Here is an 18,345-nt window from a genome sequence, read left to right as displayed (position 1 = left end):
TATATATATATATATATATATATATATATATATATATATATATATATATATATATATATATATATATACACATACACATATATGTGTATATGTGTGTATATTAGGGGTGGAACGGTTCACAAAATCCACGATTCGGTTCGATTCACGGTTTCTGGTCACGGTTTTCGGTTCGATTCGATACATGTTGATTGTTACACCAAAATCCCATAAAAATTTATGAAATTAATGAAAAAATCCCCCAAAAAATAATGGATTGTAATTATTTTAAATGATCCGCAGAAACCCTGGATCATTTCCGCATGTTTTGCTGCTTTGAATTTAATCATCTGGCGCATGCTCTCTATCATCTCCAAGGAACTCAGAGCGGAGCGGACGGAGGGAGCCACAGTGGAGGCTGTAGGCTTTGCTTTGAGCAGCCGGTCTGGAGCGCAGCGGGGCGGAGCGCTGACGGAGTATGAGGGATTTCAGGGTTAGCATGACATGTTGGTCATGTTGCTGTTAGCATAAACAAAACGTGTTGCACAATGCTCGCACACTGTTGCACTTTTATCCACAGCTTTCTTTCCTCCATCATCGTAGGTCACTCTAAATGCAAAGTGGTCCCATACAGCAGACCTAGGGCTGCAACTAACGATTATTTTAAAAATCGATGAATCGGACGATTATTTTTTCGATTAATCGATGAATCGGACAAAAAATATTTTTTATATTAACCTCTTTATTCCAAAATAAACATTATAGACAGAACAAACAAGCACACAAGTACAGGTTGCTCATTAACTGTACTGGTGCAATATGAAAAATAAATGTTTGTGTTAAAACTACGCAAACTTACATGAGAAATGTAGCTGTACATCCACAAAATATAGGGTACTTTGTTTCATAAAGCGCAAAAAAATACATTTTTGTTTTTAAAAGCCTCTAAGGGGTTCAAACAATAGGCCCCCCCATTTCAACAAATGAGTTTTTTTTAGACTAGAAGAGGGCTGCCTTTTAAGACAGGAAAGTATAGCAGTTAAAGTTGCTGCTTGAGAAAATACTGAACCATAGAGATAAAAATAGCCCTGTGATTCAAATTATAAATTGTATTTGGAATAAAAATGAGAGAACTAGGGGTGCTAAAAAACACATCCTCCAAAGACAGATATTTACATGGGAATGTGGCAGATAATTAATTGACATATTACTGATCTTGCTGGATTTTATTCTGCTTTACTTCCATAAATTGCAGGATCATCTTTACTTTATCTTTGCCAGAAGATTTAAACTTTAAAAGTCTTGCCCTCATAATTTGCAAGTTAATTTATTTATAAAGTAAATATAAACGCTGCTTAAGCTAATTCAAATGAAATTAAAAGTAAAATAAGTAGCCAACCTTATCACTGTCTGTAACCTACTAACACGGTAAGGAAAGCATCAGATGAGCTACCTGAGAAACTAACGTTACGTTTCCCCACTTTAAAACCAAACAAACATGGTGGTTCCGTGCCATGTTAATTTCTTTTGAAAAACTTCACTTTTTTCGCTTTACAAAGCGCAGGCTATTTTAATTATTGTGATCAATTTGCGCCGTCAATCCCGGTGCATGCGCGCTTCATTTGCAGTCTGGACGCTGAGGCTCTGACTGAGAGGGACTCCTGCGGGAAAACGCGGTTGGGGTGGGGGAGGCGCCCCACGGCAGAGTAGGAACGATGCATGCTTTCACGTAAGAGTCTCCAAAAGCCGCCAGTGACACCGAAAAAAGTCGCCAGATTTGTCGCTAGTCGCTTTTTTGAAAAATAGTCGCTGGAGAGGTCTGAAAAGTCGCGGAGTTGGCAACACTGCACCTGCGGCGCTGACTCGCTCTGCCGTATTTTTTTTTCTTCCTCTTTCAGTCAAGAGGCAGTGATGACGGCGCGGCAGATGACGCAATAATCGCGCGACACAACTAATCGATGATGAAATTCGTTGCCAACGCTTTTAAAAGTCGATTTTTATCGATTTTATCGATTCGTTGTTGCAGCCCTAAGCAGACCTATAAAGTGCTGCTGGTGCGTCTTCCAACTCCTGTTCTTTCCCACTCGCCATACCCACACAATTCTCCACAACAACTGATTTTTTTCTGCTACACCCGGCTAAGCTGCTTCGCTTCTTCTTCTTCTTGTTTACTACTGGCGGTTGGCTTTGGTCGCAGTACCGCCACCTTCTGCTCTGGAGTGTAATCGCTTCCTCTATGAGAAAAAGGAGCAGCGCATGAACCGAACGAAACACACGCGAACCGAACCAAGACAGTCGAACCGAACGGTTCGGACGGTTTTCATAAATCGTCTCATCCCTAGTGTATATATGTATATATATGTGTGAGAGTGAAGATATGTGTGTGTATGTGTATATATATATATATATATATATATATATATATATATATATATATATATATATATATATATATATATATATATATATAAAAACAGTGACAGTAAGCCTTGTGAAAAAAGTACCCTGAACCAAAGTACTCTGAGTTGGTACTAATGGAAAAGTAGCACATTATGAGAAACTTGTCTGAAATGAACTAAACAAACACTCTCTCACCACTAACCAAGTGGGAATTTCATTTTGCTTTAGTGAAGATCAGCAGTCATCCAGGTCATAGTCAGTCCAACAAAATTAAAAAAGTAAAAAAAAAAAAAACACTGGACTTTGTTTTCCAAGTTCGAAGACGTTTCGCTTCCCATCCAGGAAGCTTTCTCAATTAAAAATGAGTTCCAGGTTTATAGAGTGGCACAAACAAAAACTGGTTACAGTATTGAAATGGAAATAATACCTAAAAACTACCTGGGCGTATGATGTATTTTTTTAATCACACTCTGTCGTTTTGGTGCAGTGGTGTAACAGTAAGGGGATCCGAGATAAGAAATGCGCAGAGTGAGCACATTTTAAATGGAAATGATTTAAGCTTTCTGGTGTTTTTTTCTCTCTGTAATGCCCTCTGCATACTTCAGTGCATCACATGCCATTGCAGATGTCTTTTCCTGCATGACCGACTTATTACAGCTCTCAATATCTTCCATATTTTTAAAAGAAAAAAAAATGATTTGGCATTTTCTTCTTGTTTTAAGTTCCAGGAACTTCAGGTTGACCGGGAGATGCTGCTGACCACCAACCGGAGCCTGGCTGAGGAGAACCTGGCTCGGCGACCCCGGCTTAATAACGGCAAGCTCCAGCTGGCGGAGAAATACAAGGAACTGTCCAGCCTCGTAACCACATGCTGGGAAAAACAGAGTCAGCTGGGTGAGTTCACCTCGCCACTGAGGAGACACGGAGGGGGGGGACGTGGGTCAGGTTTCATGTGCTGAAATGTCAGTGGGCAACCATGATGGCAGGGTCACTGGTTAGTATCCACGGTTGGATCGATGATCACATTTATTTAAAAAGGGTTTTTTTCCCAGCATTCTCAGACAATTCAATGAAAACAGACATAAAAATCAGTCGGGAAAGGTCACCTCTCAGCCACTTAAGGTTGAAGCTAATTACATACCAAAACCCACAGTGGCTCCTTGGTGTCTTCCCTGGTAATTGCAGGAAGACACCCAGAATGACTCCACAGTTTGCGACATGGAAAGCAGAGCGGTATTTGAAAGCCATCCAGCTCTCTGTGACAGCTTAGCTGGTTCTGAGACTGAAGGAAGCTTCGCATCAGAGTAGAGAAAAGCTTCAGAGTGTCACCGAGACGAGCCTTCATCTGCTCAGCCAAAGCCTCAGCATGACTGGAGTTCGGTCATGGGAACCAAATGGAGCATATCAAATGCCAGCAGGAAGCTTGCAGCAGTTGTCAAGAAATTTGCTTTTTGTTTCGGCAACCTGACAGTGCAGCTAGCCGCAGGGCAGCAGCAGAGGATGTCATCTAAGCCTTGATACTAAATTTTAAGCTCGGTGGGTAAGCGTTAAAGATTCTTACAGTGCGAGTCGAATCAGCAATGGGTGAAAGAGGAAGCGTTGCTGCATTAATTTCCATAATGTCTTCTGCCCCCTTTAAGTTCCTCTGTGCTGTAATAAAAAGTCCAGACTTGTGCCTCAGCTGCAGGCCGGTGATGGAAGTTGGGTGGAATGCTAAACTTCCTGTGGATGTGCATGCAGCACACAGATGCTATCCCACCTCCCCGGCGAGGCAGGATGGGCGGGGGTCCGTCCTTGCCTCCTTCCTGCTCACATCTGATTCTCATTTGCTTCTGCAAGACGGGGGACAAGAAATATGAATGGGATGGCTTCACTTGATGTAAGCGTTCCCAGCGGAGGCGAAGTTGCGGGTCGCTGCGGGCGGCTGCATCGATACATGCATCCTGCTTTTTTTTTTTTTTTTCCTCTGAGGGGGAATTTGTGAATGGGGAAAGCTGGCAGGGTGGGAGCTGGCCGGCTAGGTGGAGAAGAAACATTAAGACTTCCTGGCTTAGAGGTTCTCATAAATATCACAGCCACTGAGGGGCTACTTTTTAAACAGATTACTTAGCAATTTTTAAATGTATAAACAATCATTTTCACAGCATTTGAAGAAATCCTATAACTTTAAAAGCATAAAGGCTAATAACTGGGTTTACTGTCCTGCTGCAAACTCTCATGGACAGCAAAAAAAAAAAGAAAAAGTCAGATTTAGAGGTAATTCGGACCAGATGTAGACCAGAGGTTGGTATGTAAAGGATTTGCAAAAAGCTGGCAGGACTAGAACAGTGTGAGGGGGGGCAAATGTTGGCATTGGGTGGAGGGAAGTGCAATTTGTAGACAAACAGCGTCATTAAGAGCAAGAAACACAGCAGACAAGTCTGGGAGAACATTGTTGAGAATTTTAAAGCAGGGTTAGGTTAGAAAACAGCTCTGATCTTGGAACATCTCCTATTTTGTCTCGTTAAAAAAATCCAGTCAAAGTTTAGACCTAAATCCAGTCGAGGATCTCTAGCAAGACTTGGAAGCAGATTTTCCAGGATGCTCTACCCAGCCTTGCTTTGTGTGAGCTGTTGTACTAAGTTTATATTGTCTTGATTTAAAGCACTTTGTAGAAAAGGCAAAAAAGAATGAACAATCTGGGAAAATAATAGAATATAGTCTACTTTTTCTAGATGTTTCTTAATTTGCATAGTTGCCTTTAAATAAACATATTCTCAGAAAATAAATAGTTTTTATATATAAAAATATATACAGCTGACTAATAGCTTCTCTATTATTAAACTGGTAATTTATTTTTAGGTTTGTGAAACAATATTGGACCATGCAAAACACAGATTTACCTTGACAAAGCCTCAAGATTTATGCACAAAAACAAAGCTTTACATGAAATCATGTTTTGTTTCTATTACGTGTTTTTTATGTAGTGTTTTTCTAATGTGTTTTTTTTTTTGTTGGCATTCGTATAAATATAGTGGTGTGATAACTTAGTATACATTTGATTGGTTTTTGGATGCATCTATTTTGACTTTATAGTCCCCCCCAGGTAACAAGGTGGTAGCCTCGTGAGACCATCCTGATCTCGCGAGCTTTCAAGGTTTCACTCGCTAATCAGTCTGGAGACTCTCCGTTAAAGAAAATTTGGAGCAGTTCACTAGGGGTGTAAATCACATCCATCATGGCGATTCGATTCAGTATTGATTTCCTGACCCAACGATTCGATTATTTTCGATACTCAAGAATACATCACGATACGATTCGATTAATCGGTTAATTTTTTTGTTTTTCTTTTTTCTTTTACACCTTACAGGCTGAATAAAGTTTCAAGTTTGAAATAAATCAATAAAAACTGTAATATCGTTATGCATTTTTTTTTAGAAACAACAGCAAATAACAGAAGTAGAAAAGTTGTATCAAAAAATACTGCAGAAAATCAGTGCAATGAGTTCAATGCAATACCTCGGCTCCAGAAGTCCCGCCCCCTCCACAGACGCTCCGCTGCTCCTCTCCCAAATTGTAGCTGACTGCAGACAGGAGGCCAGCTTGTTTTGTTTTTATGACCGAAATTGCGGAAAACAACTCGTGAAGTTTGACCCGCTAGAAGAGCGAGGTGTGCGAGAACGCTGGGACCTTTTTTCCACAAGGATCTCCGCTCTTTTTGGCCCTCATTTCCCTCCGTCGTCGGACTAAGCTCGCCCCCACTTCCTCACCGCCTCGGCCGTATCTAGACCCACAGCGTGTAGCTCAGACCACGCTTCAATATTGAGCATAATTTAAAAATGTCTGCGTCAAGCTCACTGCAACACACTGCTGTAAGAGTATAACCAGGAAGCGAGGTAGGAGGGCAAAATAGGTTTAGCGGCACCGCAGCACGGGAGGGAGAATTACACCCAGGAGCAAATGGATAAAAATAGACCGGAGAAAAAAAAAAAACATGAATCGATTCTCTTGCGGACATATCGATGCATCGATACAAACGATTATTATTTACACCCCTACCGTTCACCAAACGAACGTCCAATCAGCGTTGGCTTTGAGGCGGGTTGAGGTGTGACGCAACGAGAAGCGCGACAGTTCAGTCTAAAGAACATGGCGGCTTCAGCCGATGAAACTAGCGTTAGCGTGGCTATCGAGCAAGTTTTATCGGAATTACAGAGTATTTCTTCACTGAAAGAAGAGCAAAACACTGCTCTGGAGGCTTTTCTCAGAGGAAAATATGTTTTTGCTCTTCTCCCGACTGGTTTCACCAAGAGTTTGATCTATCAATTGGCTCCTCTTCGTCGTCGCTCTGTTAGTACGTCATATGCTTCGTTGATCTGATTGGTTTATTTGGCCCGTCTATCACCAACATAGGCCAATCAGCTAACCAGTATTTTCGCCCCTTCCCAAAATTACTTCAACGGAAGGTTTCCAGATGGATATGCGGAGCAAATCCATCTGGTGGAGTCAGGTTAACAAGGGGGTGGTTCTCCAGGGTACTCACTCGGACTAGCTGGATACAGATGCCCAACGCACTTTTCAGATATTTATAGATGGACATTTTTGAAAACTAAGTATCCTTTTCTTCTTATTTTGAGCTGTAACATACAGTAATACTTTCATCTCTGTGGCTGTAAAATGAAGAAATGTAAAAGTATTTAAAGACATTTGTAAGGCACTGCACAGGCAGTTACTGCAGCATCAGACAGTGACTCATAATAGTGACCAGACCTCAAACATCCCTGCTCTTTAGGCATTACTACAGCTGTTATAAAATCAATCATAAAATCAGTGTGTCGCTTGATCCAGGCAGTTTACACGATATTAGACCCAGTTTCAACAAAAAACCCATCATCAAGCAGGTGATTTACTGGATCAGGGAGCTCCAAATGCTTGCTATTGGGGCTATATAGCCAAAGAGGCACAGCTGATTTCTAAGCAGCACTTATAAGGTGATTTGCAGAAAGCCAAATCTTGCTGGGCTCTGTGTAGCGACTCTCACCCCCTGGCGGCATTGAGTGCTTCTGCTACAGCTGCATGTTTTCACCTACATCTGATTCTTCTGAGTCTCTTAAATTGTCTAAACGCTGGTTGAACATTAGATGATGCCGCTGCGCTCTTTGCTTTGTATCATATCACTATAGTCCCACTTACTGCGCGATCCCGTCTGACCTTTTCATCTCATGATGACTACGGCTCTGTGACTGCCTCCCGAGGTGGATCGGAGGCCGAACAACAGTGGGTCGACTTTAACTACGTCTTAATGCTTTCAGCTCATCGCCAAGAGGGGACAGAGCACGCACACCTCTCTGGATAGGACCCGTTATCAGACTGTGTGGTTGCAGCCCCTGTGTTTTTCCTATATTGATCACCAAAAAAAAGTATTTTAGTAATACAGATGCAGAAAAAAGCGGGTTCTTTTCTCTGAAAAGGTTATTTAAAGTAAATTAATTTGAATAAGTCGTCTTATTAGATGTATCAAATATATATTTTTAGATTGTCTAAAAATTGTCCTTGTTTACAGTTAAGTCTCAGCTCCTAACAGCGTGAGGTGAGCAAAAATACATTCGACTCTGTCACTGGCTAGATATCTGTGCTTTAAGGTTGGCACTTTGAGGAGAGGTCTATTTTTACATTTTTAAAGAACAGTACACAGACGAAAAGATGACAGATGCCAACAAGTTTTCTGATTTTCAGATAATTATCTCATGCATGACATTGTTTAAAGGAAAAGTCCGATCAGCAAGGAATGACCGACGGATCATTATTTATACCTAAAACTAATACGTTTTTGTTGCGATCACCGAGTCTGGGAGCGGCCATTTCTGCCCAAATATAGTAACCCCTCCCTCCTGCCATCTTCCAGCAGTGACGTCACGGTGCGGTCAGCCTAGCGCCATTCTCCCCGCTTTACAAGCTAAATCAATGGGAACTACTAGACACATCTGCAATCAACAACAATTATTGAAGATTTCCAGAGGACTTCACCATTGAAATTCACCAGAGCTATAGTGAAACTGACAATGCCCACGTGCATGGCAGCTGGATGCTGGAATACATCGGGGAAAAGTGAAAAAAAGAGTTATTCCACCCTTCTGATTCCTGATCCTCCACGGACGGGTTGGTCGTTGGATCGCCAACTTGAAGAGGGAGGATTTGCCATCGAACTTCTGGCCAGAGAAAAAACCCGTAATATGTAGCCAACATTTGGAAGAAGAATGTTTTCAAGATGACTTGGATAATAGCCCGTTGTGACAAAAACACCAGATACAGCACTGGGACTTGATCAACAGCCGATACCGCACCGTGACGTCACAAACCAGTAGGTGGCAGTAGTGTTCTTTGACAAACATGGATGCCTCCAGTAAAGCACATTCAAATGAAAATTACTCTGAATTAAAAACACTGATTATTTATTGAACAGGATGGAATCATTTCATATTTAAATTACTTTCCGAAGTTTGTATTCTGAATGTGATTGCATTTTCTTTTTAAAACACAAAATTTAAAATACTTTTAAATACAGTTGTCAGCTCTGGTACGTTTTCTATGAACTGGATTGATTTACTTCTCAGTACAAATCCAGGAGCAGCTTCAAAAAGTGACTTATTAAATTCCCAGTAAAGACTATATTTCAGAACATTGAGGTTTCTTGTGCAGCTATGGAGAAAGAAAGAGCAATGGACCAAACTAGAACTTTGTCATCTTACCTCAACCGCTTTAACTTATGTCGCTTACTCTCAACTTAACAGAATTACTCACCTGGAACGATGTCAATCTGAATGGAAATATTCCAGAGTCTAAAGAATAATCAGACATTCAAACAGCTGCCTGTTGTTTCCAGAACTCAGTTTTCTAAACAGCTGCTGAAAAATGATGCCAATATGGCCGCTGTCTTGTTTGGGAATTTCTGCATATCAGACTTGACTGTTTTAATCAATTATTTGTTTTATAATCTATGCCTGGATAGATGGAATACATTTCTATTCTATCCAGGCATTGGCTATGCCAGCCTATACACTGGAAAGAAATCAAATAAGTGCATTTGTTCTTGAATTGAGACATTTTGCCAATAGAACAAGATAATTTAGATTTAGAATAAGAAAACTTGACTGCATTGTCTTATTTCAAGTGTATATTATTGAATTATCTTGTTTTAAGAGTAAAAATACTTATTCCATTGGCAAATTATCTCATTTACTTATTAAAATTAAGGGTAAATACTTTTATTTTAAGACATTTTGACTTATTTCTAGATCATTTTTCCAGTGTATGTACTACTTTATTCATAAAAATCTAAATAAGTCCTTTCTGCTTTAAATAAGTGCATTTTTTGTTGAATTGAGGAGGAAAGTGAGACAATTTGCCAATAGAAGTGGACAATGTAGATTTAAATTAAATAAAAACTAATGAATTGTCTCATTTCAAGTGCATATTATCTAATTATCTTATTTTAAGACAAAAAATACTAATTTCATTGGCAAATCATCTTATTAACCCACTCAAATTAAGGTAAATACACTTAAATTTAATACATTTTTATTAATTTCTAGATCTTTTTGCGGTGTATTATTTCACTTTTGTTTGTAGAACAGGAGAAAAATCAAAATTGGCTGCAGACTGAAAAAAAAAGGTACCATTCTTTTTCACGATTGAAGCGTACTAAAAATATAAAGTTCCACCCCCACCTTAGGGTAACGTTGACTGACGGTGTAATTGGTTCACAGTCATCTTCAGGCGTGTTGCTTGTTGAAGCACACAGTGTCGAACGACACATCCTGTACCTCTGTGTAAAACAGAGAACACTTTCTTTTGGGTTTTTTCCATGTTGTCCTGCAGAGCTCATCGTCTGATAATGAACTTGAACGCATCACTGTCAGTCATTGTATGTTATGTGACATCTCATATGTGGCCATTCAGGGTCATGATGACAGAAAGCTTCACGTTTTTGATATTTCTCCTGAAATGAGAGAAACACAGATCACAGTAAAAGTCATATGATATATAAAAGCTTATAGGAGCAGCCATTGTGCCAACTTAAAGGAATAGTACACCCAAAACATGATTAGCCTTCATTTTCTACTCACCCCCATGCTAAACAACACTCTGGAGTACTTTTTTGATATCTCAAATGCATCTGGAGATCTGGGAGGCTTCTTGCTGTCTGCTGACATTCAAATAATGGAGGTCTATGGCGCCCGAGGCAGAAAGGTCCATAAAAGTCCACAAAAAACGTGTCAATATTCCTCCATACTGCTCGTCCAATGTATTCCAAGTGTCCTGAGTGGGTAGTGTCCAGAATTTACTCGAAACGAAGTCATTTAGAATGTTTTTAGAGCATAAACAGTAGTGTATAGGATTTCCTAAAAGCGCGCGCCTGCGAGTTCACCAGTCTACGGAAACCGCAGCAGACCAAACCAGATGAAAGTGCGCATTCAGCTCAGCAAAGAACTCATGCTCTTCCTCAACATTGAAGTCCTCAGACATTTTTCTTTTGTTGTTTCTTTCTTTGCACAGGTAAACAGCACATTTCTTCTTCTACGCTTGCATTATTGGCAGAGCAGACGCTGAATGCTACTTGAGTGCTACTTGGTCCCAATGGAATTTCCCATTGGGAACCTACTAGCAATAAGTTGCTAACTGGTTAGCAAGATGCTTCTGGCAAACCGGCCACAACCAAACATGCTTGCAAACCTTCCGCCACAACAATCCCGCCCCTTTCATAATCAACCAATCACATTCACTTTATTCACTCGTGTAAAGTCGGGCACCACTTAGGAGAATTCGGAAATGCAACGGTTGGAACAGCTGCTTTCCTACGACTTTAATAACCCCATCCACCATCAGACAATCATAACAATCAAAATGAAATACGCCTCCTGGTGGCGATAAACACAGGAAAAGACAAATAGCTCCAACAATATGTTTTCTTTGAAACATGTCATATATAATAAACCCAGCTACAGAGTTTCTGATACGGTGTTCTGTCAGCTCAGCATACCCCGTCAGGCCAGCATACCCTTAGTAATACGAATGCACGCCCACAATCGTTATTAGTGGTTATCAGTCCCATTGAATGGCTTCAGATGGTGCCAGTAGACTCAGTAGGTTATCACCAAGTGAATCTGAATCTAAACCCTAAAGATATTCCTTTGACCCGCGGAATTAATTAATCTATTTATTAGGGGTGGAACGGTTCACAAAATCCACGGTTCGGTTCGGTTCACGGTTTCGTGGTCATGGTTTTCGGTTCGGTATATGTTGATTGTTAGCCTGACATGTTGGTCATGTTGCTTTTAGCATAAACAAAACGTGTTGCACAATCCTTGCACACTGTTGCACTTTTATCCACAACTTTCTTCCCGCCGTCATCGTAGGTCACTCTAAATGCAAAGTGGTCCCATACAGCAGACCTATAAAGTGCTGCTGGCGCGTCTTCCAACTCCTGTTCTTTCCCACTCGCCATACCCACACAATTCTCCACAACAACTGATTTTTTTCCCTGCTACACCCGGCTACGCTGCTTCGCTTCTTCTTCTTCTTGTTTACTACTGGTGGTTTGCTTTGGTCGCAGTACCGCCACCTTCTGCTCTGGAGTGTAAACGCTTGGTCTATGAGAAAAAGGAGCAGCGCATGAACTGAACGAAACACAGGCGAACCGAACCGAGACAGTCAAACCGAACGGTTCGAACGGTTTTCATAAACCGTTTCATCCCTACTATTTATGTGTAATCTGAAAATAATTTTAGTGCTTCGTCATGTGCTGTAAAAATGAATAAATAAAAATAAAATGATCTGCATGTTGCTCTTATTAAACAAACTAAAAACAGATAAATCTCATATCCTTTCCCTGTAAATATTCTCTGTGAAAAAATGCCAATCATTCTTTAATAAGATCCTCATCTAACAGACATGCAATGTGTGTTTTTTAACCCTAATGTGTGTAACGAACCTCGTGAATGAGGTTGTTGTTGTTTTACTCACAAACTACGACAAAAACCTGACTTAATTGCCAAATAAAACAGCAAGCTTGGATGTAAAGAGAGCAGAGACAGGGGAAACTACGTTATGCGTAATACCAAGGGTATGCTGGCCTGACGCGGCATTAAACTGTTCTGTTATTACTAAATGACTGAATGGAAAATGCATTATTTCAAAGCTTTCTGCATTTTCTATGCAACCTTTGGTTCTGCTGCATTTGCGCCATTGTTCCACTCTTCATCCCTCAAACTCCAATTTATTTTAGCTCTGAAAGTTGGTTTAACGGTCTGTTTACAAAGCAGAGATTCGAGTCATTTCTCCTGAGATATTCAGGACCACGTGTCTCTTTGTTGTCACTGATTGATGAGCTTTTTACGTGTGGATGACAGTGGTTCTTCTTCAACATTATCTCTTTAAAACACTGGCTGGTACAGCTCTCCTCCTGCTCATATCCTTCTTGTTTTTCTATATTCTACATAATTAGAAAAATCTTATTTGTATTTAATCGTGCTCCTCAGATCGGCTTCACTGACTTCTAAATTTTTAAATTTACATCACAGAGTGACGGAGGTAAAAGTTAACATCTGCTCGACATAGATGCCTTATTAATTTGGGGCTTTTGTTTAATTAAACCAACTTTTACTATGCAAGTACAATTTTAAATGAATTGTGGATTTATTTTATAATTCAAGCAAGTTTATAAATCACTAATTTGGGCTTAAAGGAAAAGTCCGGTCAGCAAGGAATAATAAACGGATCATTATTTATACCTAAAACTAATACGTTTACGGTGATTTAATGAATTTAGCGTTAATCAGTGAAAAAAATAATAATTTTCGGCGCGATCACTGAGTCTGGGAGCGGCCATTTTTCCCCAAATATAGTAACCCCTCCCTCCTGCCATCTTCCAGCAGTGACGTCACGGTGCGGTAAGCCTAGCGCCATTCTCCCCGCTTTACAAGCTAAATCAATGGGAACTACTAGACACATCTGCAATCAACAACAATTATTGAAGATTTCCAGAGGACTTCACCATTGAAATTCACCAGAGCTATAGTGAAACTGACAATGCCCACGTGCATGGCAGCTGGATGCTGGAATACATCGGGAAAAAGTGGAAAAAAAAGAGTCATTCCACCTTTCTGATTCCTGATCCTCCACGGACGGGTTGGTCGTTGGATCGCCAACTTGAAGAGGGAGGATTTGCCATCGAACTTCTGGCCAGAGAAAAAACCCGTAATATGTAGCCAACATTTGGAAGAAGAATGTTTTCAAGATGACTTGGATAATAGCGCGTTGTGACAAACACCAGATACAGCACTGGGACTTGATCAACAGCCGATACCGCACCGTGACGTCACTAACCAGTAGGTGGCAGTAGTGTTTTTTGACAAAAATGGATGCCTCCAGTGAAGCACATTCACATGAAAATTACTCTGAATTAAAAACACTTATCATTTATTAAACAGTGTGTAATAATTTCATATTTAAAGTACTTTCAGAAGTTTGAATTCTGAATAATTTCGAACTTCTCCTTTATAATAAATGCAGAGCGACAGTTTCACAAATTTTCAGTTAATTGTCCCTCAGTAAGCTGCATCTGGACCACGTGCTCTTCATTAGACAGCTTCTCTTGCCATTTATTTATAGATCTTTAAAATGCAATAGTTTAACACAGATTAAAAAAACAAACACAGATATTAAGATTGTTAATCCAAACCATTTCAACTGATAACTAAGCTTAGATCTTTTTCTAGGCTCAACCAACTAAACAATGATCTAAAACATGAGGGATAAAGAAGGTTAACAATAAGCTCCTGGATTGGCCCAACCTCTGCTTTATTGAACATTCAAACTGCTCAGTCTGTACCAGGAAACTACGATTATACTATACCAGGAAAACATGATTTGAGTATTGTAATGTAATCTTTAAATGGTTATAATAAAGCCTATGTTATCCTCACTAGTCTCTGTCATTTCTATAATCTCCAAAATCAAACCACATGTTTACTAAAAGCTGCTTAAAACATGAGTCTGGCACAGGTGCCCCTGCCTTAGGAAGTATTGATCCAGAGAATCGGTTAGACTTTTTTAGCTCTTTTTTAACAATGTTTACCCTGTTAGGATTCAGATTTCACTTGCTTTAAAAAGCAGGTTTAGTTAAATTATAGAAATAACCTAATTAAGAAGTTGCCAAAACGAGTGGATAGATCTTCTGACCACAACAGCATCTCTTCTAGCTGAAGTAACCATGAACTCCCTCTGAGGATGTTTCTGCACTGCAAAAAAATTAAATCTAAAGTATTTTTTTCTTAAAATAAGTGCATTTTTTCTTGAATTAAGGATTTAAGTGAGAGACTTTGTCAATGGAACAAGACAATTTACACTTAAAATAAGAAAAAAAAACAATTGCATTGTCTTATTTCAAGTGCATAGTATCTAGATACCTTATTTTAAGAGTAAAATTCTCATTCCATTGGTGAATCATCTTATTTACCCGCTCAGATTAAGGGTAAATACCCTTAATTTAGGATATTTTTACTCATCTTGAGATCATTTTTGCAGTGTGGTTAACGATTTACACCTAAGAAATGTGGATATTATTTAAGTTACTTTTATGGTGATAAAGATAAATCCCAAACCATTGTGTTTAAAATACAAATTAAAACTGACGCAGATTCAGAGAAAAACTGGTTAATCCAAAAGACAGGACACGCAAACTTCAGGGGTGGGTGTTTGATTTGCATCTGACTTGGAATATGCTTTGGAGGATCGACCGGACATGCTGCTTGAACTACAGGTTGCTCTGGTGCGAGCTGACAAAGATTCCTGGATAGGTGTCGAAACACCTTCAGAAAAAAAGTGAGAAAAAGTCTTGTTGCCGCTCTTTTGTGGTTGCACAACCTGGATGACTGAGAGTTTGCACAGGCAAACCTGCACCTCTTATCTTGGGTCAGTGTAATGAATAGCTGTAGGTCTGTAACCCTATTCAGGGTCAGAGTGCAGGTATAACCACTACCTTCTACCTGGTTATTTTCACCTTTTCCCGTGTGAATATAAAGACCAAGCTCTTCTCTCTGGTTGGCTCTGCAGCTGCTCTGAAATGACCCATGTCTCCTGCCGTAGCCCTGTTTTTTTTCTGTTTCTTTTAAGTTATTGTCAGGTTATGATGGAGCAGGAAGGTGTGATGAAGAGATCCGTTTTGTCCACATGTATCGCACACTTGTAGATAGTGCCAGGGGCGGATTTAGGATATTTGGGGCCCTAGGCAAAGACAGGCAGGGGCCCTCTGAATGGAGAAGACAACACATAAAACAGACCCATTATACAGATAGAGATATGTTGATAGAATAGACATCCATTATCTGTTCTAGGTTGTGTCCCTCTTTTCTTGTCCCTTTTCTTCTTGTTTTCCTCTCTATGTTTTGTACTCAGCTGACTTTTCATGCTGTCTCTAAAGGAATGAAAGATTTTTTTCCAAGCACTAAGCTCACTTAGCTGATTGCTCCTTCCTGTGTTTCCAAAAAGGCCAAAGTAAATAACCCAGTCCTTCTTTTCACTGTAGACAAGCCATGATCTGCTTCTTTGTTCTCCATTTTTCATTTGGATGAAATAATAGCTGCATGAATCATGACAGCAGACAAGATAGAGGAGAGCAGGAGGCGGGGTTACCAATCTACTCGCTCTGGAGAGCAGAGTTCGCTGCTTTTAGATGTTGTCTCCAAAGTCTCCAGTAGCAGAAAAAAGTCTCTAGATTTGGCGCTAGGAGCTTTTTAGAAATCAAAGTGCTAGAGGGGTCTGAAAAGTGGCTAAATATAGCGACTAAAGCGCTAAGTTGGCAACACTGCTCTTTGCATGGTTTGTTTTCAAATGGTTTGCTGCTGTCTGTTTGGACCTTTCTGAACATGTGCAGCAAATGGACTGATCCAATATGGTGGACACTGAAGGGGGGGATGAGACACACTTAATATTATAAGTGTTCTGATGGGATTTTAGTGAAAGGATTTTTATTAAAACATAATTAATGTGCACAAATAAGGAATACCTATATTAACCATAAATGGAAACAGAGTTTTATAGGGACAAGAGTTTTAATAGTAAATCCCCCCAGATGGTCATAAAGCAGCCATAGTAAGTTTGTAATCTGACTAACTTGTTGCACGATAAAGGAGCCGCAGGTTGAGGCTCTGAATTTGCTCTGACTCTGGATAAGATGAACAATAAAATATGATTCAACAAAGCTCAGGGTGGGGTGTGGGGTTTAGCTGTTCTCCGCTCCATAATCCCCCATTCCTAATGGGTACATTTCCAAACCACTGGTGCCATATAGGGAGTTCTCTTTCTACAGGAACAGGAATTTACTTCCTGACTTCCGTCAGGCTTTTCTGTAATATCTGTGGATCACATATCAGGGTTGGTTGCTGTCAGACCATGTCAGTGTGAATGAGAAGGCAAAAGGACTTCCTTCATTCACAGATCCTGTCCGTGTGTCGACTCTGAGCAGACAGAGTTTCTGCATGACTGTTTCTCTGTGTGGGAAATGAAGTTTGCGAAGTAGACGTTTATGAGTGGCTGGGTGGGATTGACTGTGAATATTTGAGTTTGCCCAGTGATACATATTTCATCAACAGAGTGGTGGATGTGTAGTTAGAGGATGAGCAGAGAGAGGAAAGATGGTGAGGGCGTCACTGACAGCTGGTGTTAGTTCAGTGAAACCGTGAAACTGGAAACCAAGTGTGAGCTCATCTACGGCACCGCCAGAGAAGTGATTACAGCTTTGTTTGATTTTAAAGCAAAAGTCACACCACTTTTGGTACCGTCTCTCTAAAGTGATCAGGTGAAAATGGAGAGTTCAGTACTTAATACACTTCAAAAAACAATGAAAAGAGATGAAAAGATTGAAGATAAATACAGAGTGGAGGATGTTCTTTTTCTGGGTGGATCGTCTAAATAAGTGGTCCTCCTAACTTACAATCATTCTGGTGATATGTCTACGTAAGGCCGTCCTCATGCTCGTCCCGTTAGCTATCTTTCTCTGCGCACTTTCAGGCGTATATCTGTGTTGAGCTACGGTTTCAGACAGTCACCTTTCTCACCGCGGTTCTTTGAAAATGGCCGAGGGTTGTTAGAGGAAAAGTGTCTACAAAGAGTATGAGAAGAAAAGAAAGGCCTCAGAAGAGAGAAACAAGACCAGAGTGTTTTTGGGAGATTCTTTCACGTGACTGCGTAAGCTGAAAGCACAGGTCGGGCTTCTCACTGATGCCACGGTTGGAGAGGGTCTGTTCAACAAGTAAAGTTTGGCATGTTATGTGGAGGAATCCATTTTACATGACTTTTATATATTCTATAATAGGCGTTTCCTCTAGGAAGCAGGTATATGGTTGTGCATGTACGTTTTTTTTAAAAGTGGAGTTGGCGTGTCTTTTCAAAAATTTGTGTAAACCCTTCACTACACCTTTAAAACAAGTCTATTTCCTCTTAATTTTAGCAAGTCAACTGGCTTGGATAACTTACTCATCTTTCCTTCATAAAATAAGTTTAATTAAATAAGTTGGACACGTATAACTATAAGATCATAATGGACTTTATGCTGGTGAAAATGAGTGTCTGAATAATTAAATTGTATTAGATTAGAGTTGCATGACATGAAGTGTAGAGCAGATGTAGATTTGACCAATCAGAGGCCTCCTGTCTGCGATCAACAACAATTTTGGAGAAGAGCAGCAGAGTGTCTGTGGAAGGGGGGCGGGGCATATTTGCATTCACTGCGACACACAGACGTCCTGGTTTCTGAGTATAAATCAGCCTTTAGCTGACAGCAGATAATGCATGGTGGTAGCCTGGTCCTGCTATGGTGGTGTATTCTAGTTGATTTTTCATGTTGGGATCTAAGGTGTGGTTAATTTTTAATGAAAACCTGTTTGGTTTAAAACAACTAAATAGGGATGCACGATATAATCGGCCCCCTAT

General features: G+C 40.1%; 1 protein-coding gene across 1 annotated transcript in view; it reads left to right on the top strand.

Moving 5' to 3' along the window:
- Window positions 1-18,345, top strand: part of vps37d (VPS37D subunit of ESCRT-I) — a 64,273-nt gene that overhangs the window by 14,005 nt on the left and 31,923 nt on the right. The window contains exon 2 of the mRNA XM_038308737.1: window positions 3,099-3,270. Within this exon, the coding sequence (XP_038164665.1) occupies window positions 3,099-3,270 (172 nt within the window). The remainder of the gene's footprint in view (window positions 1-3,098; window positions 3,271-18,345) is intronic.

The sequence above is a fragment of the Cyprinodon tularosa genome, unplaced genomic scaffold, assembly GCF_016077235.1.
Source record: "Cyprinodon tularosa strain WSP-4 unplaced genomic scaffold, ASM1607723v1 ctg646, whole genome shotgun sequence".
Classification (NCBI taxonomy): Eukaryota; Metazoa; Chordata; class Actinopteri; order Cyprinodontiformes; family Cyprinodontidae; genus Cyprinodon; species Cyprinodon tularosa.
This window is presented reverse-complemented; position numbering and strand designations above follow the sequence as displayed.